This window comes from Peromyscus eremicus, chromosome 20, assembly GCF_949786415.1.
Source record: "Peromyscus eremicus chromosome 20, PerEre_H2_v1, whole genome shotgun sequence".
Taxonomy (NCBI): domain Eukaryota; kingdom Metazoa; phylum Chordata; class Mammalia; order Rodentia; family Cricetidae; genus Peromyscus; species Peromyscus eremicus.
In genome coordinates, this window is record NC_081436.1 from 22837364 (window position 1) to 22865295 (window position 27932).

The 27932-nt window shown below is 52.5% G+C and overlaps 1 protein-coding gene across 1 annotated transcript in view; it reads right to left on the minus strand.

Moving 5' to 3' along the window:
• Positions 1 to 20239, minus strand: part of Cacna1i (calcium voltage-gated channel subunit alpha1 I) — a 104172-nt gene extending 83933 nt beyond the window's left edge. Inside the window, exon 1 of the mRNA XM_059248005.1 lies at positions 20010 to 20239. Coding sequence (XP_059103988.1) covers positions 20010 to 20239 — 230 coding nt within the window. The remainder of the gene's footprint in view (positions 1 to 20009) is intronic.
• Between the last annotated feature and the right edge of the window lie 7693 nt (positions 20240 to 27932).

Below are 27932 nucleotides of genomic sequence, written 5' to 3' on the forward strand. Positions count from 1 at the left end.
GCTCATAGCACCATGAAGCCACACCAGCCCACCACAGCCAGATACCAACCACTGTGGATTGGGCCCCTCCTGCCTGCTAAGAGAGCTGACCTAGTTTCCACGGCAACAGCCCCCTCTGCTCCCCAGACCCTGCTCACCTTGAAAGCTGCTTTCCATGGCCTCCATCCCTGCCCTGCTCCTTCCTGTCCCTGGCCTGGCTGCCACTCTCCCGCCATAGCCTGTAATTAATTTCAGTCGCTGCCAGGCCCCCTTTGAGCCCAAGCATCGTTCCGGCAGCAGCTTCATCATTAATTAACTTTTTTGAAGTTCAAACGTTCTAATTACCAGTGAGCATCCCCATTCCCCCTTGATCCCCTCCGCCCCACCTCCCTCTCGCATCCCAGTTTCTGCTGCCTCTGCCCTTTCTGAAGACCCAAGTCCAAGTGCACCTGGCAGGCCCATTTACAGATGGGGAAACTCAAGGCCTCTCCTGGGTCACATGGCTGGGATCTGTCGACAGCAGGCCTGCTGGGCTCCTTGGCCAATGTCCCCTCCCAGCCGTGCATCCTGCTTGTGAAATGCTGTCCCTGCCTTCCCAGAGCCCACAGCACATCCCTGACCCAGTACCAGCATCCCCAGTACCAGCCTCTCCTGGGGATGCAGCTCTGATCCCTGCCTCTCCAGTGGACCCCACGTGATGCCCAGCGCTGACTCCTTGATAAGCCCACATAGAAAAGAAGAAATGAAGTGAGATACAAAGGGGAACGGATTTAACCAGGTACAGTGGTACACATCTGTAATCCTGGCACTAGGGAGGCTGAAGCGGGAGGTTCAAGGCCAGCTAGAGCTACCCAGCTTGTCTAACCAACTCAAACCGAAACAAGCGAAAGCGGGGTAGAGCTGGAGAGGCCGCTAGTTGGTAGTGTTTCACTAGTGCGTACATAGACCTGGGTTCCATCCCAAGAATCACATAAAGCCAAGCATGGTAGCATGGTAGCCAATCCCTGTAGTCCCAGCAGTACTCAGGAGGCAGAGGCAGGAGGATCAAGAGTTGAAGGTCATCCTCAGCTACATTTTGAGTCTGAAGCCAGTTTAGCTGCACGAGGTCCTGTCTTGGAGGGGAGAGGAGAGCAGATTTACTTCAAGTAGCTGAGGCAGTACTACATGTACAACCATACCTGTCCGTTCTTGCCCCAAAACTAGTTTGTCCCCTCTAGTTAATCCATGCATGCCTGTCTCTCTCTTGCTTTAAAGCTTTCTGTGGCTCCCCATAATCCCCTTAGCCTGACACCCAAGGCCTCCTGGATTCTGATCTCAAAGAGTTTAATGGCTGAGTCTCCTGCTGGCCCTGGGGGCACACTAAGCTCCTGCTACCTACAAGCATCCCCACTGCATGGCTATACCTTCCCTCTAAGGCTAACCCCCGCCCACCCTTCACAACCTCACTCATCTGCCACCCATTCCAAAAGCTTTCCACCTTTTACCCTCCCCAGCTGGTGCCCAGCCTCCCACCCACCTGGTCTAGCACATACCACAGTGATGAACTTGGCCGTCACTATGACTACTTCGTGCCAGGCACCCTAGAGACATGGCCTTAACTGTCACTTGCATCAGGAGAGACAAGGAAGTGGGTCTGGAGGGCCAATGTGACTTCCCCAAAGTCACACTGCAGCTCGGGCTGAGCCATTCCAAGTGCCACCTGCTTCCCTTTGTCGCTCAGCTACCCTGAGCATGGCACAGAGGCCCTGCGGGCAGTGGAGCAGGTCCAGCCCCTGGTCCCCTCAGCTCCTGCTGGCCACAGGCGCAAGGGGAAATCCCAGATGGCAGGGTTTGGGACTCAGCCAAGAGCACCAAGGCTCAGAAGTCAGGCCAGTGCGGCACCGCTGCCCACGGCTCCTGGCACATTCCCTCGGCTCAGGGATGAAAGGACCCAAGCCTATTGGAAGATGAACCAGGCCATGCATGCAGCGAGGGTAGGAGCTGTCAGAGGAGTCACAGCCTCCAGGTTGGATAGCTTGGTGGCCTGGTCCAATACCTACTTTCCCAGCATTAGTCATAAGCACCAAGGAGCTTAGAGCTCAAGCAAGCCAGGCTGAGTTCTGGGAAAATGGAAGAAAGATGGAGACCCCAAGAGGGTGGAACGGGAATTCTGGGTAACAGAACAGGTGGGGTTTGAATGCTGTCTCCACAAGAGAATGAAGTAATCAATAGCTCCCATTGCTCCTCACAATGGAGCAAAGCCCTGGACTGGCATCTAAGGATGTGCAATGGGGACCCAACCACCCTGTCTTCTTTGTCTGGGGATTCTCAGTCCTGTAGGGGTGACAGCAGAGCAGCCCCCTTCAATCCTGAGACAGCATGGGATCCAAGGCCTCCCCGCATGAAGAGGTAATGGATAGAGAGATTTGGCCGAGCACAGGGAGAGCCAGAACAGAAACAATACCCACGGCACCTTGACCCCTGGGGATCCCTGAGTCACAACAGTCTGACAAACCCATCAGCCCTGAGCTTCCCCCACCTGTCATCCTAAACAGCCCCAGAGCGGGTGACCACCCCTCAGGAGCCTGCAGAACAAATCAATGTCCATCAGATCAATGCAGTCTCCTTGGTGGCAAAGCTGTCTTTTCAGCAGGCACAAGAGACGACACTCAGACACCCTTGTCGGTGGCAGGGACCTTCCGACACCTCAGCCCCACCACCAGCCAGACTTAAGGGAGCCCTGCAGAAGCCTGGACCCTCATCAGCCCTCCCCACTCTCACGGCCTCCCAAAGTCCTCAGGGCCTCACAGAGAATTAATGAGAACATATGGAGTGCCTGCTGTATACCAGGTGCCTAGTGAACACCTGCTGATTACAGACACCTCCCGGGTGACCAAGAGTATTTGCAAATGAGTTTTCTAGCCAAACGTCAAGCCAGGAGTGCAGGCATAGGCCAGTGATCTTGCACTCGGGATATAGAGGCAGGATGTGTGAGCTTGAGGCCAGCCTGGGCTACACAGATCCTATCTTAAACAGACCTGGGATATCAGAATGTGCAGCCAGGAGCCAGGAGGTCCCTCCCAGAGTGCAGAGCCAGCACAGCAGGGTCAGTAGGAGGAGCCTCTCTGACAACAGAGCCAGGGCTCTCCTGGATTTCGGAAGGGACAGAGATCCCACCTGGACATTCTCTGCTCATTGATGACTACGGCCTTGCGTGGAGGCTGAAGGTGTCTTTACAAGCCCTTTGAGTGACAGCTACCTCACAGCTTACAGCCTCCCAAAGAGAGTCAGCCTGGCTGGGTGTGGTGGAACACACCTGATACTACCACAGGGGGATCACTAGAGGACACCCTGGACGACAGTGACCCTGTCTCAAAAACAACGAAAATAAAGAACTGGGCAACCCACAGAAGCCCAAGCTTGAGACCCAGGATCTGGTCCCTCACCCTGGCACACACTACTGCTGCTGCCAATTGACAGATAAGGAAACTGAGGCAGCCAGCATTGTGGCATGTGGCATGGTAGAATCTGTACTGTTTCTTGCTGGCTCCAGGTCCCCTGTTCTCAGCCACTCCCTGGGCTCAGCACCTTAGACCTGGGCTTCCCTGATGTTGAGTGCTCAGGGGACCCTGCTTTGCTCTTGGTGACTGGCAGCTTCAGGAGAGAAAGCCAAGACTATGTTTGCCACCCCAGCCTTAAAAGACCAAGCTGAGTCAATATGGAACTCCACAGCCCAGCACTGAGTCCTGACATGACCAGAATGTTGCCCAGGGTGGGTGGGCTCAGGGCCACCATGGACTCCCCCACGTAAGGACCTCATACACACACACATGCCTGCCAGGCCCAGGCAGAAGAGTGACCAGGTAGAGGGACAGTGCCACTCTCCCAAGCAGGCCCTCCAGGGCAGCCTTCTCTCAGAGAGCAGCCAGAGGCCTGCGGTTACCATGACGACCACCACCCTCCTTCCTGCATTGCTGATGAGAGCCTTCTATACTTGGGGGTGGGGGCGCTGAGCTGGGGGGGGCGGGCAAGGGGGGGCCAAGTTTGTTTTTATTTTTGTCAAATCAAAATCTGATCCGTTTCCTAGGGTTCTACTCAGTTGTCTAAATATGTCAAGTGGAGGAAGTGGGCTGAGGCCATGCCCTCCATGACAGGGAGCAGGCATGACAGGAAGTCTCCCTGCCAAGCTCCCTCAGTCTATCTCCAGGATAGTGGAGAGTTCAGGCTGGGGGGACCTTAGAGGCCTACACAGCCCAGGTCTTGAACCAGTTCTGTTTCCCTGAGGCCAGGTCCCCAAGCATCTATGGAGCGCCTGCTGTATACCTGATTTCAGTGTATTGAGGTAAAGAAAGTTCAGTTCAAGCCGGGCGGTGGTGGCGCAGGCCTTTAATCCCAGCACTTGGGAGGCAGAGCCAGGTGGATCTCTGTGAGTTCGAGGCTAGCCTGGGCTACCAAGTGAGTTCCAGGAAAGGCACAAAGCTACATAGAGAAACCCTGTCTCGAAAAAAACAAAAAACAAAAAACAAAAAAAAAAGAAAGAAAGAAAGAAAGTTCAGTTCATTCCCCGGAGGTCCCCAGAGTGTGGTCCTGTCACCAAACCGTTCCTGATATGTGGCCATATTGTGTTTGCCACAAGGACAGTGGCTGCCATGTTTGAATGCCTGGGGATTAAGGCTATCCTGTCACTCACTTAGTCATTCTTTCATCTACTCAACTAATCTTTAGGACAGCAGTCACTCTGGAGAGTTGTTTCACAGTGCCTACTAAAGCTGAACGCCGACTCAGACTGAGGCTGGAGAAGACAAGAGCTAATGACAAGTGGGTAGCGACCAGGGATGCTGCCAGACACCTACACTGCCCAGGACAGTCCCTGTCACAAAGAATCAGTTGACCCAAATTGTCAATGATGTCAAGATTGGGAAACTTTGCTGGATATTTCTATGGTGGTATACTACACAACCAGGAAAAAGAATGAGCAGTCAGTATACAAACAGAAGAGAGGAGCCTCTGTTGGGTGAAGAAAACAAAGACACAGAGGTCATCTGAGTCCAGGTCTAGGAAGTCTAAAATCAGGCAAACCGCACTCAGGATAGCAGCAGGGTGGGGAAACCCCCGTAGGAGAAGAGGACCAAGTTGTTTCCAAAGACTGGAGATGGTCTCAAACTGAGCAGTGGTCACAGAAGACAAATCGTAGGAAACTGTGTGGACCCTATGATGTGTGAGCCCACCTGCCTGTGGGTTTTACATCACCGAAGAGTGAAGCAGAAGCTGGGAGGGCGTGGCACACACCTGACATCCCAGCACTCAGGAAGCTAAGGCAGGAGGATTTCAAGTTTTGATTTTCAAGTCTCAAAAAAAGAAAGGAAGAAAGAAAGAAAAAAGGAAGAGAGGGAGGGAGGAAGGGAGGGGGAACCTGGTTCAAAAATAAAGAAATAAAACACACAAGCAGCATGCTGGGGCTCTCGCTGGCTCTGGCCTCCACTGCGATTTTCCCAGCAGCCCTTGCACTCCTGCTCAGTGACTTACCTGCACTTACAGCTAAGGAAGCCCTAGCTGGGATCAGGCCCCATGTCACCCCTCTTCTCATATGTGGCTGTAGGTCTGCTCTGGCTCACCATTCCCCCCACGGTCCAGGGAGACGGATGCCGCAGATATTACTACACTCCCTCTCCAGTCACAGAAAAGAAAGTCTAGAGACCATACGGCAGGCCCCAAATGGCACAGCAGTTGAGCTGGGGCAAAAAGCTGCTCCAGGGAGTGAACTGGTATACCGGCTACAGGCTGCACTCAGCTTGCATGTCCCCAGTGACAGGAAGTGTCCTGAAGGACAGACAGCCAAGCCTTGTTGGCTCTGCTTAGAAGCCCTGAAGTCCCTTAAGCTTAAGACAAGGGCAAATCCACCCTCTTCTCTCCCTCCTTGCCTCTCTCCCTTCCTGTCCCCAGCCCCCTCTCAGAGTCCCCACCATATGAGAATTTGGTGGGTTTGTCCAGTCTCTGATTCCCATATGCCCAGCAAACTATGATGCCTGGCACAGACAGCCAGCGTGGGGGAGGCAACAGTGAGCAGATAAGGATGCCAGCCTGGAAGAGAACCTAGGGTGGGTGGCCCACAGGAAAGAGACTCTGGCCAAGAAGACTTGCCAGACATACCCCTTGACCACTAGGGAAGAGAGGGCGGGGCAGGCACCAGGGCCCCAGCTGTCCAGGGGCAGACATGGCCTCAGGAGCCCACCTCAAAGAAACTGCACCCACAGAGCTTGCCATGACCTTCTGCAGCCAAATGTGAACGCATCCGCTAAGACAACCCACGAGCGCTACTGAGCAGACTTGGGCACCTCACCCCAGCCACCCTGTGCTCCTCATCCCATCCCACAAATTTGAGAGTCTTCCCCAGGACAGCCACACAGGGCGTCTGCGTCTTTGGGGAGGCAAGACTCCCATTGCTTGGAGGCACTGTGGAGGCTGGGGAGGGGGTTCCTGCTCAGCTTCCCATCCTGAATGTCCTCTCCCTCTCCTTTTTCACATCTGCTACTCCTTATTCAACATCCTTTGCACATTATTCGTGCAACCCTCCTCCACTGAGGCCTCCCTCTGTGCCTGGTGCTTAGAAACCAGGATGAAGGACACTTGGTCCCTGATGCCAGAGACTCAATAGAGACAGAGGGTGACGTCACTGCTTCTCTCCAGTAACATGTCCTTTACCACATCTGCCCCAGAGCACACACACCTGTTTATGTTCACCTGTGTGTTCCCACAGAAACACACAGCATGCACACGTGCACACGTGTGCAGACACACACACACACACACACACACACACACACATACACACAGTATGCTCACAACCACCTCTCCCTCACTCCCAGCCATCAGCACTGGGCCTGGCCAACCCCTCTTCTTTGAGAACACAGGTTCTTCATCTTTTCTGTCTTAAACACAGAAATAACAGATTGTTTTTCTTTTATTTATTTGTATGTGTGCAGCATGGCATATGTATGGAGGTCAGAGGACAATCTACGGGAGTCCATTCTCTCCTTCTCCCAGTGTGGGTTCTAAGAATTGAACTCAGGTTGCCAGGATTGGCAGCAAGTAACTTCACAGGTTAAACCATCTCACCAGCCCAGGACAATTTTTAGTGTAGATTTTCTAAAAACTTAGGAATAGAAAGGGAACCTGTTATACTAAAATAGTTATCAAATATATATATATATATATATATATATATATATAAATGTGTGACAGGGTCTTACTCATTAGGCCAGGCTGGCCTCAGACTTTTAAGGGTTTTTGTTTTGTTTTGTTGTCTGTTTTTGTTTCTGGGACAGGATCTCTCTCTGCAGCCCTGGCTGTCCTAGAACTCACTACATAGACCTGGCTGGCTTTGAGCCTATGGAGATCCAGCTGCCTCTGTCGACCCAGTGCTGAGATTAAATGTGCCCAGACTCAGGCCTCAAAATTGAAATCCTCCTGCCTCAGCCTCCCAAGAACTAGGATTGCAGGCATGAGCCACCACACCAAGAAAACGATGTTTGTTTGGTAAGTACACATGTTTTATTATCAACACAATAAGTAGCAAGGCCCAGATATGGGTCTGAGGTTATATGACAACCAGTCACCATGAAGAATGTGCCTGCTAATCCAGGAGTCCTGCAGTGACCCTGGTGTGACAGAAAACACTCATGACTCTTCCCTCAGGTGGCAGGAACTACTACTGTGATGTGTGGGTTTGTTTTTACCTTTGCTGTTTATTTTTTTTTAATGTTAAATTTGAGTCACAGGTCCATGAAATTCAACTTGTCCCCACAACAGCTCATGAGCCCCATCTTAAGACATCTGTCCTAGGAACTCCCCAGGCTAGAGGAATCACCCCAAGTCCCAGTCTGATCCTCACACTTCCTGGACTCTATCTTCCAACCCTGGGCCTCAGGTGCCAGCCCTGGGGTCCCGCCTCTCCTCTCTCTGACCCCACTGCTGACGGCCTTCCATGGGATGATCAGAGTCCAAGGTTGTCCCAAGATTGGACTCACTCATAGCCAAGCAAGCGCCCCCCAGATTCTGCACCAAAGATCTCTATCAACCCCAAATTCATCATACATTAAGTGGAACGTGTCACACTCTCCTCGGTCCACAATACATTCCTGTGCCTTTCCACCTTGCCACCAGCCTTGGAAGTGGCCCACAGCCCCCTGGAGCCTCCTTCCACCCTAGCGACCTGTCCACAGCCCTCCAGACCCTATTTCCACGCTAGTGGCCTATCCATTTCGCCATCTCCTCACCATCCACTCCTCTGCACCCCACAACTACCTTTGAGATAAGTCCATTTCACCACCACAACCGACCCCACCACCTGCTCCTCACGTCCCACATCCCTAAGCAGGCAGCTTAGGAGTCTCTGTAGTCAGTCTCCTCCTTCAGCCTTGCCTTTTGGATGCATCCTCCTCGTGTAGCCCAGCAGCTCTTCCAAAACCAAAAGTGTGAATGCCCTACCCCATACCACCCCCAGCCTCTGCTTCTCAGCCCTGAACACTTGCGTGGCATTCAAGGCCATTTGCCTTCACCACCAACCAGCCTCGTCACTGTCCGTACAACCTCTACATCTTCATCTCTGCCTGCTAAGAGGCACTCCATCAAAAGCCTTGCCACATGTTCTGTACAGGGATGTGGGTCAAGGCCTGGAGAAGAGGTATGCATCCATGGAATATGGAGCTTGAGCACAAGAAGCTCTCGAATTCGCAGAAGGGGAATATACATTGTATGTCAAAGCCCCTGAAAAGGCTTCACAGGAAGAATAACAGTGCCCAACACAGGCTCGTCTTGGCACTGAGCAGATGACAGGAGGCATTAAAAAAACGGGGATGGGGTGGCCAACTAGCATTTGCCAAACACGATCCAACAGATGAGTGGAGGGGCTGATGCACGTGTGGGCGGGAGGCAGGGAGAGGCCTCCTCATGGAGGACAGGTGAGAGATGGTTAGAAGGCAGATAGATGCTGCACCAATGGGAGGGTCTGTGAGTGGATGTGGGGGAGCAAATGAGTGGATGGAGAGACGGAAGACAGGTAAGTGGATGGATGGATGGATGGATGGATGGATGGATGGATGGATGGATGAATGGATGGGTGGATGGATGGATGATGGATAGATGGATGGATGGGTGGATGGGTGGATGGATGGATGGATGGATGGATGGATGATGGATAGATGGATGGATGGGTGGATGGATGAATGGATGGATGGATGGGTGGGTGGATGGATGGATGGATAGATGGATGGATGGGTGGATGGATGGATGGATGGATGGATGGATGGATGGATGGATGGATGGATAGATAGATGGATAATTGGGTGGGTGGGTGGATGGATGGATGGATGGATGGATGGATAAGTGAATGGATGGGTGGGAGGGTGGGTGGGTGGACCTGTGATTGGCTGAGTAGGTGATGGATGGAAGATAGGTGGGTAAATGGAAGAATGCGTAGGTGGGTGGATTAGTGAATAGGTGGGTAAATCATTATAGAGGGATCAGTGGGTGGATAGGAAGATAAGTGGGTGGGCAAATGGGTAGGTAAGAGAGTGGGTATATGAATCATGATAGATGGGTAGGTAGATGGTTGGTAGATGGGTGGGTGTGTGGATGAGTAGGTGGGTGCGCGGTTAAATGGACAGATGATGAATTAATGATTAGATGTGTGGACAGAGGACAGATGGACAGGTGGGTTCTTGGAAGGTGCTGAACACAGGACACTGAAGGCAATGGCAGTTCCAGCAGTGAAAGAGACCTGGGTGGCATAGGAAACTCTTTGCTCAGGACTCAGCTTCATCCGCCACCTGCATGAGACCCACTCTCAGGCTCACACTGGTCCTGTCCTTCCCCCAGATCTGGGGTTCCTAGCCTCCACCTCAGTGACTTTGGGACCCGTAGTTCTCTGAATGGGCTGTCCTAGTCATGTGAGGAGCTTCGCCTCTAGACATTGTCAAATGTCCCCTGGGGACAAAATCAGCCTAACAGCAACCTCCAGCTCTCCATTGTATGGATCAGAAAACGGAGACCCAGGAAAAGGGCAACTCAGCCCCAGGGTCACCGCGCTTGTACCCTGCAGAGGACAGGCCTGAGTCAGGCCCCATCACCACCACCAGCTGGCAGTGATCAGGGTAGGTCTAGGCACCCACTACAGCTTCATCCCCAGAGGGACTTCTGCCCCAGAGGGACACGGAGCCCAGAGAGGTCCAGGTGTCTGCCCCTTACCACACAGCTCCACCTGGCAGATCACGATGCTACAGCAGCTTGGAGGGAGATCAGCAGAAAGACATTCTGGCTGATTAAAAAGACTGTTGATTCCTCTCTGAGGGAAATAAACAGGCCATTTGTCTCCCAACAGGATCCTGACAGTCTGAGGGAGATGGCAGGTCAAAGTCAGCTTGGAGGCCCCAGGCAGAATATAAGAGCAAACTAGAATTCAATCACCTTTAAGTCCCCAGCCAGTCCATGTCATGTTCATGGGTGTCTCCCTTGTCACCTCCTGTCACCCTCATCTCTGGGCTGGGTGGCCCCACACAGCATCTTCACTCTTTCTTTTCCACGTAGTGAGGCTCTGGTGGGCTCCCAAGTTGGGACAAGCTGATCTCATTATTTTGTCACTGTGGTCCCAGAATTCCTCTTCCCAGATCTTCCAGCACCCTGCTGCTGAAGGGTTGAGACATGGGTGCCTCTTACATTTGACCAGGGGCTCTGTAGACACCTTGAGTGCCTGGACTTGCTTGGTGGCCATGGGGTATGACTGGACCTTGGGCCACTTCTCCATTCAGAGCCAGCAAGCTCCAACTCTCATTGGGTGAACAACAGACCCTACCAAACAGTGTCGCTACAGGAACCTCTTGACCGGTCGCAGGCTCTCTCTTTCCCTCAGAATCCCTCCACACACATGCCATGCGCGCACGCGCACACACACATGTATATAATAAATTAATACTTAACAGAAAGAAGAAGAAAGGGGGGAGAAAGTGAATGTGCCCATGGCCCATCCCTGCTGCTCACCTGCCCTGCCTCCACCACACCCCCAAGTGTTGCACAGACAGGCCTTTGCCTGGCCACACCCTGCTCTCCAGTCCCTGCCTCACTGTCCCAGGCCCACAGATCTCCACTCTTCCCTCTACCAGGATCACACTCCTTCAGCCGTTCTGGAAACTCCTATTCATACGACAAGACCCAGGTGGAACGATCCCTTCCTGCAGTTAAGCTTTACCAATGCCTTAGGACTCCATCACAGGCAGCCTCTACCCCTGCAGCTCTCATCACACAGAACTCTCCAGATAGAGCCTGAGGCTGCCCAGAAGTTCCGGGAGATCCCTAGCCGGGCCAGGCTGTTGGGACCCTGGTGGCCAGTTGGAGCGCAGTTTCTGCTCTGGCCTCCAGTTGCATCTTGGGGGATGGTACTTGACTCTGACTTTTATTTCTGAGAAAAACAACTTTCTCCACACCAGATGGAGGAAACGGACAATTTCCCGGGCATGTGTTGCTTCTCCCGGCAGTGCCTGCCACCGTCTGGACTGTCCCATTAGGCCAGGGCTGGAGGAGGAGGGGACAGCTCCCTTTAGGGAGCCCCTCCTACCCGGATGGAGCTGAGCCAGGCAGCGGTCCACAGTGCTGGGCTCTAACTAAGCGGCCTGCTTATGACAAATAATATATAATTATATGTAAGAGGTTCCACCTTATTCAACAGGTAACCTTGGGTGAACACACTCCCTCTGAGGCCTCCATCTCACCCCACCCCCCAGCTGAAGGACATAGAGTTAGCACACTGCACACACACACACACACACACACACATACACACACACACACACACACATGCACACACACGAGGTACCAAAGCCACGAGGGCAGCAGGGACACGAACATAGAGACCGAATGCTGACCCAACATTAACCCCAGGCTTAGCTGGACAGTAGACACAGCCCCTGCTCTCTGGGGTCTGGGGAAGCTGGGCTGTATGGGGCTGGCGGGGTTCATGAAGGGGGAGAGATTAGCAGAGACAACAGGGAACAGGGACCACGTGGGGAAGCATGGAGGGAGAGGGGGATGTCTGGGCTTTAGGGCAGAATATAGAGCAGGGCAGGCTGTCAATCCAAGCAAATCGCAGACACCTCAAGTCCAGGCCATTACACTATGCTGAGTCCATTGTGGAGACCAGGAGACCCCACAACTGAGCCGAGAAGACAGAGGGAGGGAGAGAAGGAGGGAGGAAGGGAGACAGCATCCTCCTCCAGGCATCTGTGAAGGACAACCAGCTCCATGATCAGGAGCCCCAGGCCTACACGAGAAAGGAGGGTTTGGGAGGGGATAGCATATCCAGGCAAGGTACTGTCGGAAACAACACAGCTTGAGGCCCTGTCTCTGCTCTAGGGGAAGGGATGGGGGACAAGGCCAGTTGTTACATGGAGCGTGATGGGTAAAGACCAACAAAAGCCCAGTCCCAGACCCTCTACACCATGGGTAGAAAAGGTTCAGGTATGATGAGGAGGGGACATCCCCACATAGACCCTGAGAGATCCAAGAAGGCTTTATGGGGCAGCCTGGGGTCCTGTGTGATACAGCAGAACTGAGAGGAATCCAATCCAGAGACAGGGCCAGACTAGCTGACCGAGGTAGGGGCCGCAGTGATGGGGGCAGGGTCTTTCACAGTACTAGCCTGTCTTTCCCTCCCTACCTTTACAGTGTCCCAGCATACACCATACATACACACATATTCATGAGCACACATGCACACATACGCACACACACAAGCATGCACACACACATGCACACACTATGCCCTCTCTTAACCTGGAGTAACACACTTCCCACTTGCATCCCCTGGGCTCCTGAGCCCGTCACCAGAGACCAGTGCCCAGCTCCCTGCTGGCCCTATCAGCCATGTCATGACGTGTATGGTGATACACGGTACTGAGCAGCTTGCCCAGCGCTGGCCCTGGGACTCTCACTCCATCCCGACGTTCCCACGGCCCCATTACACAGACACACAAGGAGAAGCTCAGCAAGGGAAGGGCCTCACCCAAGGCCACTCGGCATCGAGCCAGGCTCGGGTCTTCATTCACTCAGACACCGAGATGTTGACACCCTGGTGCCACTGGGCCATTTGTGTGCAACACCAGCCCCAAAGGCTGCAACATCCCCACCATAACCCCCTCTCTAGACCCCTGGACCATACTCTAGGATCTATCACTCATCAGCAGGGTCCCCAAGCACCTTTTTCTGGTAGGTCTCACAGTCCTCCCTCCTAGAGCCACAAAATGACCAGCACTGTGGCCTATGAGACACCCAGCACGCAGTGGACAACCTTGGGCCCATCATTCCCATTTACTCCATGGATAGACACTCTGAGTCTCTCGTGACCAGCATAAACCTCCAGGGCTGGGACCACAGCAAGGCCTGTCCCATTGCTACCCAGAGACGGGCCAGCTCGGCCAGGATAAATACCAAAACCAGCCACTGGCCACTTCATCAGCCCCAGCAGGCAGTGGGCTGGAGCTCCTCAAAGATGGCAAGAGAAAAGTCAACGCCTGCCTCCCTTCCAAACTGCTGCCTGCCCAGTCATTTTGAAAGCAGAGAGAGACAAAGGGTTCTAGAGGGAGGGGACATGTCCAAGGTCACCGAGTGGCTGGTGGCTCCTGCCTCATCCCAAGCGGAAGAGTAGCCTTCTCAGCCTGTTGGCTTTCCCACCATGCTTCTCCTACCACTGCTCAGTACTGGCTGTCACAGCCCAGGAGCACACAGGAAGGGGAGGGGCTACAGACCCAAAGGTATGCCCAGCTGGCCATAGCCAGGAGGTTTCTGAGTATGCACACCAAGAGCCTAGGGAACTCTGACCTACTCCACTGCCTGAAACTGCCAAGGAAACTTGTGGGCCCCAAGCAGAGTGTGGAGAAACGGGTTCAGGTAGCAGTAGAGTTCTGAATAAAGCTGGGGGTGGGGGTGACAGAAGTTGAGGGTTCGGGCCAGCTCTGCCACATGCTGGCTGTGTAACCTGGCTGGATTTCAGCCTGGATGGACCTCAGTGTCCTCATCTATAAAATGGGGTTATGAAGCCTGTCTCCAAGGATGGCTAGGATGGTTAAAGACAATACTGCAGCTAGAGCCCTCCAACCAGCCCATGGCAGGTGGACGTATGCTGGAGGCCTATGGAGAGCCACCTCTAATCCTCTGCCATGGCCCCATTATAGAGATAGAAAAAGTGAGTCTCCAGGACAGGCAATGAACATGAGCATATGCAACTACTGACCACTAAGAGGGGGTTTAAAAGCCCAATGAGAGCCGGGCGGTGGTGGTGCACGCCTTTAATCCCAGCACTCGGGAGGCAGAGGCAGGTGGATCTTTGTGAGTTCGAGGCCAGCCTGGTCTACAGAGCAAGATCCAGGAAAAGGCGCAAAGCTACACAGAGAAACCTTGTCTCAAAAAACCGGAAAAAAAAAAAGCCCAATGAGGGTGGGAAGGGGGCTTCCAGATTAGACACAGCTTGGGGAGGGGGACAGGTGGCAGATGCCATGGTCAGTTAATGTCTGCCCTGACATTGGCTTGACCATGAGCAGCCAGACTCACAATGATTCATGTTAATAACAGAGGTGGAATCAGATTTTCCCTGGGAACAATGTCCTCTGAAGGTATTACGTTCCATCTGAGGGCCTGTCGCCTGGCATCTTATTGAATCTCCTGCAAGCAAAGTGTTTACTGAGCCGTGCACGCATGCATGAGAGCCCATTTCGCCCCACAACTCTCAGCACGGTGGTAACCACGTCAGCCTTGCTCCTTTGTGAAGGTCCACTGTTGCAGCCCCCTCACTGACGATACTGGTCTTTGGTATGCCCTCTGAAGGGAACACCACCACCCTCTTCCTCCCACAGGGGGACTGAAGCTCGGAGGGGTTGTGACACTGGCCATGGTTGCCCAGCAATGAGCAGAAAAGCCAGCGCCAGTCTGTGTGACTCAGGTCGCCAGTGACTTCCACAAGCCACATGCCTCTCCCCCAATGAGTCAAACGGCACAGTCTATGCATTGCAAAGCCAGAGGCCTCCCAGTTGCTAGTGAGTGCCCCAGGCCCAGGCCAGGCAGGGAGTGGGCTGATGCTTGGGTGAGCAGGGTCCCCGCCTACAAGGGTCCCCACCGCCTGGTGGCTCACAGTGACTCAGGCAGTGACTCAGGCCTTACTTGCTCTGAGCTGCACAAGAAGCTGAGTCAGGAGCTCCAAGTTCCAAAGAACCCTGGGCCAGGGCCCTAGGAAGCTCAGGATGGACTGTCACGAGCTGACTCCCATTACCCTGCCCTGCCTGAGACTGGTAAAGAGCGGGGCAGCTCTCGCTTGCCTGGCCTGACATGGCAGGCCTTCCCCTTTCAGGCTCAATTTTAGTGAGGAGCTGAGCCACTATCTGCACAGACTGCACATGCAAAAGATCATATTTGGTGGTCACAGTAACCTAGGGATGCTCCAGCATTCTGTGCCCAAGACCAGGAATGACCAACATCCTATTATGTGCAAGACAGTCCAGACCCTCAAATGCCAACAGCTCAAAATCCAAGCAGGGCTCCATTAAGAGGGAACATTAGATTAAGTGCTGCCCTGTCTCCCCTAACACTGATGAGGGCTAGGTTAACCGTTACCCCACCCCATGCCCTCCTACAAGGAGAACTAAGTTAAGTACTACATACCCACTAAGGAGCACCAGTTGAAACACTACCCTAACTTCCTCCCACTGAGGAGGACTAGGTTAGACACTGCTTGACACTGCCCCCACTGATTGTCAGAGACGTTTCCAACCAGGAGAGCAGATCCTCAACGCCTGATAGAAGGTCCCTCTCCACCACAGGCTGTCTCTGAGCACTGAAGCCTACTCTGAGGTCCCCCAAGTCCCTGCCACAGAGTCCCCCTGTTGATACAGCCATCCCCTGGCTCCCACCTACCTGTCTACCAGGAGACTTCAGCCTCAGCTCTGTGATCATAGCCCCGAGTCCCAGGTCCCTGGACCCCAGGCACACAACATCCCAGCTGCCAAGTTCACACATCTGGAACATGAATTTTTCAGAGCTTGGATTATTTCAAGTGTCCAGCTTTCCTGTCACCCAGTCTTAAATCCTGCTTGTAAACTCTGAGACTCCATTACAGAAGCTTCTAGACTTGACTCTGAGCCTGGAATCCTTGACCTCACTCTGCTTTGGCACTACCCCAGCTGTGATCTGAAGTTCCGGCTGAGAACTGAGTCCCTACCCCAACACAGAAACAGCAACTGTTACCACTGACAGCACCAGACCTTCAGGGTCGAGGAGACTCTTCCAAGGAAGAGGAAAAAAGGAAGAGAGGGAGGGAGAGACGGAGGGAGGAAGGGAGTAGAAAATGAAGGAGGTGGAAAGAAGATGGAGGAAGTGGAAGTTGGAGGATGGAGGAGATGGAGGATGGAGATGATGAAGGTGGAGGAGATGGAGGAGGGAGGAGATGGAGGATGTAGATGATGAAGGTGGAGGAGATGGAGGAGATGGAGGATGGAGGAGAGGAGGAGATGGAGGATGGAGGAGATGGAGGATGGCGATGATGAAGGTGGAGGAGATGGAGGATGGAGGAGAGGAGGATGGAGGAGATGGAGGAGATGGAGGATGGAGGAGATGGAGGATGGAGGAGATGGAGGATGGAGATGATGAAGGTGAAGGAGATGGAGGAGGGAGGAGATGGAGGATGTAGATGATGAAGGTGGAGGAGATGAAGGTGGAGGAGATGGAGGATGGAGGAGAGGAGGAGATAGAGGATGGAGGAGATGGAGGATGGAGGATGGAAGAGATGGAGGATGGAGGAGATGGAGGATGGAGATGATGAAGGTGGAGGAGATGGAGGGTGGAGGAGGTGAAAAGAGAACGGATGATGAAGGGGAAATAGAAGGTGTAAGGATGGAGGATGAGGAAAGAAAAGGAATATTGAAAGAAAAAACAGGATGGAGAAAGAGAAAGGGGGATGGAGAAAGGGCGAAGAGATGGAAGATGGAAGATGGAGGGGAGAGAAGAGGGCTGAGAATGAAGAATGGAGAAAGGAAGGAGGAGAGGGAGAAAAGAGAGAGGGTAGAGGATTGGAAATGGAAGAATAGAGATTGATGTGGAGGAAGGAATATAGAGAAGGAGTGTGGAGAATGGAGATTAGATTAAGAAGGAAAGGAGATGGAGGAAAATGGAAAGATGGAGAAAAAAGGCCAGAGGAGGGATGAAGGATAGAGGGAGGAAGGATGATTGAAGGTGGAGGAGGAAGAGGAGGCAGAAGGATGGAGGGAGGAGTGGGATGCAGGTGGGTAGCAGGAGGATGGGAGTGGGATGCAGGTGGGTAGCAGGAGGATGGAGGGAGGAGTGGGATGCAGGTGGGTAGCAGGAGGATGGAGGGAGGAGTGGGATGCAGGTGGGTAGCAGGAGGATGGGAGTGGGATGCAGGTGGGTAGCAGGAGGATATGTAGATGGCAGAGGGCAGAGCAGAAGGAGAAGTGCAGCTGAACTGTGTCCCTTTGGCTAAGTCTGTCTTATTTCATTCTTAATATTTTTGTATGTGTGCCATATGTCTTCAGGGGCCTGCAGAGTCCAGAAGGGAGCCTCCGATCCCTTAGGGCTTGTCTTAGTTAGAGTTTCTAGTACTGTGATTAAACACCATGGCCAAAGGTAACTTGGGGAAGAAAGGGTGTATTTGGCTTACAGTCAAGATAGAAAGTCATGGAAGAAACCACGAGACAGGAACTGAAGCAGAGACCATGGAGGGACGCTGCTTACTGTCTTGCTCTTCATGGCTTGTTCAGCCTGCTTTCTTATATAGCTCAGTACCACCAGCCCAGGGGTGACACCGCCCACTGTGGGCTAGACTCACTCACATCAACCACGAATCAAGAAAATGCCAAGCAGGCACAATGGTGCACACCTTTAATCCCAGCACTTGGGAGGCTGAGGCAGGCAGATCTCTGAGTTCAAAGCCAGCCTGATCTACAGAGCAAGTTCCAAGATAGCCAGAACTACATAGAGAAAGTCTGTCTCAAAAAAAAAAACCAAAAAGAAAGAGAAATAAAATGCCCCCACAGGCTTGTGTCCGGGCAATCTGGATGGAGGTTTTTTCTCAGCTGAGTCTCCTCTTCCCAAATGCTAGTTTGTGTCAAGTTGACAAAAATCTAACCAAGAAAAGCTGGAGTTGCAAATGGTTGTGAGCTGTCCATGGATCTTCTGGAAGAGCACACGCTGCTAACTACTGAGCATCTCTCCAGCCACCAAATCTCTTTTCGCCCAGCTCCACCAAAGGCCCCTTCTCTCCCTCCCAGACCAGCCCCATTGTGTCCTGCTCAAACTGGACTCTCTGAGCAGAGGTGACAGGGAGGGTGAAGTCAATGGGCAGAGTGGCTGGAGGGCCCTATTTAACCAACAGGTCAGCAATGTAGCTGCCCAGTCTAGTTAAGTGACAGCCTAAGTTCCAGTGCTAGGCACTGTCCCACTGGGTGAGCATGGCTGGCCTTGACTCCCAAAGCCGAAAGGAGACATCTCACCAGCCCCTTCTCTCCAGATGGAGGCACTGGGGCTCAGAGAAAAGGGCCAGCACAAAGTCACACACACTCAGCAGACAGGACACTGGTCACCTCTCAAGTAGGGACTTCTCCATAGCACTTGGGACAGATAGCATGGGTCATGTCAGCCCAGTCATCCCTGCCAGAGCCTATGAGAGTCATACTCCCAGGTCTTCTGCGGGCCAGAGCCATAGTGACCAGACTACCAAGAGAAATTCAGAGGTCCAGTGACTTATTCAATGTCATACAGCACCCAAAACGCTCTCCTGTCACCTGCCAAGATAGGCCTCTGACCTTGTCCTGCTGTCTCCCTGGTCCTCTAGCCTTCTCTTCCTTGAAAGCTCAAACCTCAGCCACACCGAAGGTTTACCTTCCTTGAAAAGCCTAACAGAGCTGGGCAGTGGTGGCACACGCCTTTAATCCCAGCACTCGGTAGGCAGAGGCAGGAGGATCTCTGTGAGTTCCAGGACAGCCTGGTCTACAGAGTGAGTTCCAGGACAGCCAGGGCTACACAGAGAAACCCTGTCTCAAAAAGAAGGAAGGGAGGGAGGAAAGGAAGAAAGAAGGAAAGGAGAGAGGGAAGGAAGGAGGGAAGGGGAAAAGCTCCAGCCTCCTGCAGTCACCTCTTCTTTGGCCTGAACACTGCTCACAGGTCTTGCTCTGTAGACCAGGCTGGCCTTGAACTCACAGACATCTGCCTGCCTCTGCCTCCTGAGTGCTGGCAGTAGAAGGATAAGAAGTTCAAGGTCATCCTTAGCTACACAGCTAATCTTGGCCATGAGATATTGCCACAAAGAAAAAACCATTCCACAACTTGATATGAGGCCACATGAGGCCCAGGAGCCCCAGGGAATCACAGAGGGCTGCTGAGGAGGTGACACGGAGGATGTGATTTGAAGGATATGGCAAAGGATCTGGCCAGGTGAAGAGGGAAGGAAAGGGCATTTTAGACAGAGGGAATGGTATGTGGGAAGCCCAGGTCATGGACGAACCCAACGGGGAGCCGAGTGTGGAGAAGAAGGCTAGGTCAGGGTACCGCGGGTCTGGTGGGCTAGGTTAGGACATGTCTCCGAAACCTGGGGGTAATAGGAACTTGTGAAGGATCTTGAATATGTGTCCCAAAGCTTACGAACTGGAAACTTTATGCCCCATGCAGCAGTGATGAGAGGTGGGCATCACAGAAGCAATAAAGACTCACGAGTTCAGTGCCCCAAGCAGATTATTGCTTAAGGAACTGGTCCCTTAGCAGAAAACAGCCACCAGCAGCTTCCAGAAGACTCCAACAAGACCCCAGGTCCAGCCTCCACCCTTGGCATCTCCCCAGACGGCTATGTGTCCACTCACCAAGGCCCAGGAGGCTCACCGAAGGCCTCAGTTCTGCTGGCCAGAGACCATGCTGGCAGCTCAGTGGCCAGGAAGCAGCTCTACCCATCCTTCCTCCCGACGCTGGCCCCAGGGCTGTGCACAGACACACCGGCCTCCAAAGGATATGGGTTACATACCATCTTGATGCACCAGTTCCGGGGACTCGTGGTCTGGCGCAGGCAGAAGAAGGCAACAGGTGCCAGGTCTGGGTGTGGGACTTCAGGGTTGGTTCCATCCAGTGGCTCCTCCAGGCCTGGAGGGGACGGAGGGGGACTCCGGGGCCCTGGCTGCTCAGTGATTCCCGGCTCAGGGGCCGGGGCTGCTGCAGATAAGGGTGGCAAGGTGCTGTCAGCCATGTCAGCGTGGAGCAGGGAGCCCTAGGGAGCAGAGAAGGACACAAAGGGGAGTTGGTTTGGCACCCAGGGTACCCCCTCCCCAGCCTAGCTGTGTGACACAGCCCAGACAGCCTAGCTGAAAGCTACCCCTTGCCCTCGCTATGGTCACGTGAGTTATAGGAGAGACACAGCCATTGCACCTAAGTCAGGATCACTCAGCCAGATGGCCATTAGGCAAGCCTAGCCAGAGTGGGCTTCGGCAAACGACAGCTATAAAAAAAATACATAAATAAAACCTCAGAATGTAAACGATGTCTTTTTCTTTTACTTTCACGGCGCTAAGCTAGAGTTCTGGTTCGGGATTGTGACTCAGTGGTAGAGGGTATTCCTAATACTGTCTAAATAAATAAATAAATAATAAATAAATAAATAAATAAATAAATAAATAAGCAAGCTGGGCGGTGGTGGCGCACGCCTTTAATCCCAGCATTCCAGAGGCAGAGGCAGGCAGATCTCTGTTGAGTTCGAGGCCAGCCTGGGCTACAGAGTGAGTTCCAGGACAGGCTCCAAAGCTACACAGAGAAACTCTGTCTCAAAAAAACCAAAAATAAATAAATAAATAAATAAATAAATAAATAAATAAATAAGCAAACTAACTAACTAAATGAAAGTCTAGGACTAAGGATGTAGTTCAATTAGTAGAGTGCTTGCCTAGCATGCACAAGGTCCTAGGTTCGATCTCTGGCATCACATAGACTGGGCACAGTGGCACACCTACAATCTTAGCACAGGAGAGGTAGAGGCAGAAGAATCAGAAGTGTAAGGGCATCCTTGACTACACAGGTTGTTTGAGGCCAACTTAGGCTAGAGAACCTGTCTCCAAAAAAAAATAAGTAAATACAATTAAAAGGGGAAGGAGAGACGGCTGAGCAGTTAAGAATGCATGCTGCTCTTGCAAGGACCCTAATTCAGTTCCCAGCACCCATGTTAGGCCATTCACAACTGTCTGTAATTATAGCTTCAAGGGATCTGATGCCCTCTTCTGGATTCCTTGAGCACCTGCACTCACATGCACATACCCACACATAGACACACACACACACACACACACACACACACACGTACATCATTTTAAAATAATAGAATAAATCTTTCTCAAATAATACATAAAAGATGAGTTATCTATTTATCAAATCACCAAAAGTGAAGTAAAATTTTAGGAAATGAGGATGTTACTGTGAACATAGGCTCAGCTGCCAGAGCAATGTGTTACGAAGGAGAAATTGGGCGCTGTGGAATCAGACACTGAAGAGCAAGGAGGGAAGAGCAGCAGCTTCCCTGAGGAAGTGACACTGGAGATCTCCAGTGAGCTCTTGGACCAGGCACACACACACACACACACACACACACACACACACACACACACACACACGGATGAGAACCCAGGGATCTACAAGACTAATCTCTCTGCTTTACAGGTAGAGAAACTGAAGCCCAGAGCAGACACACAGCTCGGTAAGAGCAGAGCTGGGCCTCAGCCACATGGCTTCCAGGTCTGTCTTGCCTCTCTGAAATCCTTATTGCTTTACCAAGGGCCTTGATTTGAAGTGTCCTTGGCCTGCCAATCTTACACACTGGCTCTGACCCCACTCAGGGGGAGCTCTACATACTAATCTTACTCAGATGCATTCAGCCACCTTACAGGGGGCTAATCATAGGGAAACTGAGGCCCAGGAAAGGGGGTAGCTTGTATAGAATCAGGGGTAGACAAAAGTCAGAATTCCAGTTCCAGCCCTCCAGATCCACTTAGGACAAGTGGCAACTGGCACTGGCCTGACTGGCCCCCTGGCAGGCTAGGAAGGGCAGGCACTCCCAGAGCCCAGCCCCCTAGAACCTCACCCTAGGGGCCTGCATATCCCTGAAGGCTTATCCAAATTAGGCAGCAAAGGGGGGTCTGAAGGCCTGCAGTCCTGGCTGCTGCTGGCGGCTGCAAGGCTATTGACTGAGCCACCCTGAGCTGATGGACCCAGACACTTCTCTGCTCCCATGAGCGACGGACAGGAGCTGGTACTTCCTGCCGCTTCGCCCGGCTGGTCAGGGCCGCAGTGTTTTCTCCTGAGCTCCAAGTTTTGCTCCCAATTCCAGAAAAACAGCACAAGCCTTACATAAGAGCCTTGGCTGGCCACGCATCAACCACCCAGGTAGAACAGCACCCTCCCTGGGGTGGCTCCAGGCCTTCCCATCACTGGACCAGCTTTGGAACCCACCACTCCCTCCACCAACCATTGCCCTAGCCAAATGGGACCGCCTGGGTCCCGAGGGCGGCACTGCCTCTCCCAGGCCTCAACTCACACTAAACCCTCTTACTGGAGCATACTCCCTTGCCTTGTCCTGATGTTGTCCTGATGAGCACCTACTGTGTGCACAGGCCCCACGGCTATGCTGGTGAATTTGCATCGGCCCTCATTCAGCCCACACAACAGCGTAAGAAAAGGATGCACATTTCAGTTCTCTTGGTGGCTTTTCACTACCTCCCTCCTATGTAGTGTACAATTTTTGTTTTTGTATCTCTGTGCTTTGGACTCTGTCTTCCTAGCCTTCCACAGGGCTGTAACTGAGAGCACAGATTGTTGCCCATTACATTTACTGCTGTAACTCCAGCCCCTGGAACAGTGAGTGCCTGGAACATACTAGATGCTCAATAAATATTTGTTGAATACATAAATCAAAAGTATTTAAAAGTAAATAAACAAGGGGTACGGTGGGAATCATAATAAATCCCCTTCTCTTCTCTAAAGGGAGAGCCATTTAAGAGCAAAATGGAAAGCCGCAAAAGGCACCCCAGCAACGCTCTGGGGAAAGGACACTCCAGGCAAAAGGAACGGCCTGTGCAGAGACTAGGAGGCTGGAGGTGGCTGGATGCATTTAAGGGACAGAGGAAAGGAATGGGGCCAGTGTGGCTAATGGAGCAGGGAAGGGAGAGAAGCTGGAGAGCCCCTGTAGGATGACTCCAAGTGCAACCTAAGTCACTGGAGGGTTTTAGGCAGGGACTGGTGTGCCCTGAGCCACATGTCTAATGGTATGCCCTCTGGGGGTAGGAGTTCTTCAGAGTCAGAGGTGGACATAGAGAGCAAAGAGGGCTGGATAAATGGCCTGGGGACATGAGTCAAGGCTCTGGGTCTTGCGTCCCCAGTGGCAGCCTCTCCCCATCACGAATACCCTCCATGTAGCCACACAGAGGGGACAGCTGCTGGGCTCAGAGGCCACACATAACTAGCTACACCTTCTCCTCTCTCGACTCCACCTCCTACCACCTGGTAGGAGGTTCTCTGGCCCCTGTTTAGACCCACTAAAGTTACCATCCTCCATCCTCGTACCTCTCCTCGAGATCATTACCACTACGGCCACCACCTCTGTGACAGGCCAGCCTCCAACCTCTGGCCTGCTTCCCGCACTCACCTAGCCTCCATCCTCAACTTAGATTCCCATCACCCACCCAGCCTCCGGCCTCTGGCCCGCTTCCCTGCATCTGCCCAGCCTCCACCTTTTGACTTGACTTCAGCACTCGTTCACCGAGCCTCCACTTTTTGACTTGATCTCCAGGGCTCATCGACCCTCCGTTCTCTGACTTGGTCCCCAGCACCTACCCAGCCTCCACTCTCTAACCCGCTCCCTAGTGACTGCCTGGCCTCCGCTCTCCATTCCTAAAGCTCCCACATCTAGCTCAAAATCCCCTCCTTCCTGCCTATGGCCTGACTCCGTTCCCCAGCTGCCTGTGCCATGACTAGGAGCCCTTGAGGAACTGGAAGCTGAGCTCCTGAGCTCCACCCTGTCTTGACTCACCAAGACAAAAAGACACACTCTAGCTGAAGACGTCAGTGGGTTCAGAGTCAGGTCCATCAGGCCTCAGAGTCAGAGTTCCTCCACATCCCCAAAGCTCCTCCCTCTTGATGCTCTATGGGTCTGATCCTGACACTCTTTCCTCCATGATCCTTCCAGGCAGTGGTGGGCAACCATGAGGAGAGCGTAGCAGAGGCCCACTGTGTCTGGAACCACCCCATTCCTGATCCCGCTGGCCCCTTAGAGCCTCACTTCTCTCTACAAAGCTCAGCCTTTCTCCTGACTCTCTCAGCAGGCCCCTGTGGAGAAGCAATGTGCTGTGGATGGAAGGCCACGGAAAAAAAAAAAGTCTGAGCATGTGTGTGACCATGTGTACCATGCATAAGGGCTGCTAACCCCATGCTCCCTTTGCTATTACTGTTACCACCACCATCAACATCATTGTTATCACAATCACCACCAATACCATCATTACCATCATCATCACCACCATCACCATCATCACCGTCATCACCATCACCATCACCATTACCACCATCACCTTCATCACCACCATCATCACCATTACCACACCAGCAGCATCACCATCACCATCACCACCATTACCACCATCATCATCATCTCCATCACCACCACCATCACTTACCATCAGCATCATCACCATTATCAACATCACCACCATCACCACTGTCACCACCATCACCTTCATCACCGTCATCACCATCACCACCATCACCATCATCACCTTCATCACCATCATCATCACCATTACCACATCAGCAGCATCACCATCAACATCAGCACCATTACCACCATCATCATCATCTCCACCACCACCATCAGCACCATCACCATTATCAACATCACCACCATCACCGCTGTCCCCACCATCACCATTAGGCAATGACCCAAAAGCCCTATCAGTCTCACAACTGCATGAATATTTTCCTTTTTGGAAGAAGAGATCAGGACCCAGAGGAGTTCAGCAGTGCCCAGTGTCACCCAGCTGACACAGGGTAGTGGGTGGAAAAGATGAATCCCAGATCAAGTCTGCCCATTCCCAAGTCCAAAACCCCAACTATTGCAGCAACAACTTGGGTGCCCTAAAAACAGGCTGGGTCAAGAGGCAGTGGAGACAAAGCCGCTGGTCCAAATAAGACCCTCAGTCTCCCAAAGCAGCAGGAAACCTATCTTCCAGAGTATCCCAGTCAGCACCTAGAGTTCTTGGAGTCCTTGTGTCTCCATAGCTCACAGCCCTATTAGGTGCGTGCGTGCGTGTGCGTGTGCGTGTGTGTGTGTGTGTGTGTGTGTGTGTGTGTGTGTGTGTTTGTGGGGGGGTGTATGTGTGTGGGGGAGTGTTTTCTCACAGGGTCAAGTATTTATTCTTTAGTCAACAACCACAAAGACAATAAAAATCATTCAGAGAATTTGAGAGTCCAGGAATCTCAAAATCAGGATGTCTTGCTCTCAGTAGAACCAGAGGCAAACAGTTAGTTCTTTGATGAATGAAAACCTTCAGTGTGGTGTTTCGGGGCATGGAGCTCAGAATTGCAGCCTGTGTTCAAGTCCCAGCCCTGACACCAGCCCACCTTGGCACATGACAGCTTGGAGGTGCTATCTGACTATGAAATGTGGCGGTGGTTGCTCTGAGGCAGAGCTGCTGCCGGGGTGAGCTGGGGTAACCACCAGGCCCAGGGCTTGTGCACAGTGAGACCTCAGGCTGTTCTCCCATGCTCCACAGTGGCCTCAGTCACAGATTTCTACAGTCCTGGGAGTCTAGGGTCCTGAAAACAGTGCCTGGTTTCATAGGTTTTCATGGTCTCCAGATCTTCTCAAAGAGAGGACTCTGGAAACAAACAGAACCCTTAAAATGGCCCAACCCACTAACACACACACAAACAGCACCAAGCATACAAACACACCCACAGTCTCATGCTCACTGTTACACTCAGACACACTCCTGTGTGGACACACAATATACCCTCTGGCAACAGGCATTCACAAGTATAACATACAGTCACACACAGAACAAATACACAATACTATACACACAACATATCTTCACATACAACCACAGACATGGATAATATGTAACACAGAGAGGCATACAAACACCCCATAAAATGCAGATACATACACACAATCACACACATATAGCACAGATATTCATTATGTATACCACAGATATGCAACACCCACAAACACACACAACATATACATATAATCATACCCAGATACACACACACACTATATGATCACAAAGACCAGTACACCACACACTCACAGACACATACTCACATACACACACAGAAATCACAGGCACACCAGGTGATGTGGTGCACACCTTTTAATCCCAGCATTCAGGAGGTGGAAGCAGGCAGATCTCTGAGTTCAAGGCTAGCCTGATCTATAGAGCAAGTTCCAGGACAGCCAGGGATATACAGAGAAACCCTGTCTTGAAAAACCAACCCAAAAAGAAAAAAAAGAAGGAAGGAAGGAAAGGAGAGAGAAAGAGAGAGAGAGACCACAGACGCATACATGCATGCTTGGGCCCTCACACAGATACACAGCCCTCACACATACAAACCAGGGCAAAGCCTGAATTTGGGGGCCACCAAGAAATCCAGTAAGGCTTTGGGAAGACTGCCTCCCAGAGTCTTGCAGGCATCATCTCCGAGCCCCTAGATCCCTGTCTGCTCCCTCTTCCGCATGACAGCCCTGCAGATGCACGATGACAGCCCGCCCACCCCTGAGCCTCATCTGCCCCAGGCCTCTTGTCACCAGCTCCCTCAACCATTCCTCAGACGACAATTTCCAGATCGCCAGACTCCCAGAACCCCTCTTGGTCTAACTTGAGCTTACCCGATGTCCTCTGCGGGGGACAGGGCTAGATCCACACTGAGGCTGCAGGTTGCCGAGGCCTCTCTCATGCAGACTGGCGCTCTAGAGCCCAAACACAACACAGACGCCAGCCCCTATGCCTCAGGGGGTTCCACTGCCCCTCTCAGGTCTTCTGAGTTGCTGTGCAGTTGCTCAGATGGGAAAGGCTTACCTTTGGCCCCCAGGTGAATGAACTCACACGGAACTTGCTCTGGTCTGGCTAGCCGAGCCTGCCCACATCCTAAACTCCTCTTGGCTCCCCAACTAAAATCAACAGCTAGCCTTCCTCCGGGCTTTGCAGCACACTCAGGGAACTGGCTCAGCAACTCCTCCTGGGACAACTAACAAGTGTCACAGCCAGCATCGTTGGTGGTCACTTACAGCATGCCAGGCACCTAGTCACAACCCAGAGCAGCAAGCATAGGTGCTGTCTCCTGAAAAGAGGAAACTGAGGCACGGAGAGAGGAACGGGTCTTTCCCAAGGTCAAAGACTACTTAGTGGAAGAACTGGGAGGCCTACCTGTGAGTGAGGAGTTAAAATGTGGGCCAGGGGCCCCTGCCCCGCTAAAGCACCTGCCCACCTGGCCCCAGACATTGTGTTTGTTTTCGGTGGCCCCTGGCCTCGTGATGAATATGAGCAAGCAAGGCTGTACCTGAACCGCCACCATGTGCACGTCCCCCAGCAGGTGTCTCTGCTGATTGCTTTCCTCACTTTGCAGTAATTAGAGCTTTGGGTCTCCCTCCAACTAACAACTCTTGGGGTGCGGGCGGTCCCTGATGGGAGTGAGGTGGGTCCCACGAAAAGGAACACTGGACCGGGAGTCCCAAAGCCCGGGCTGTGCCCAGCACCCCTTCCCTATCTCCCTTTTCATCTCCACCTGTGAAAAACACGGAGGATGGTGCCTCTCTCCCTGTCAAAGCAGATAACAAATGGAGAGAGATTTGGAAAGTACCTTAACGAAAGGAAAACAGCTTCCCCTCCGAGGCCCCATGC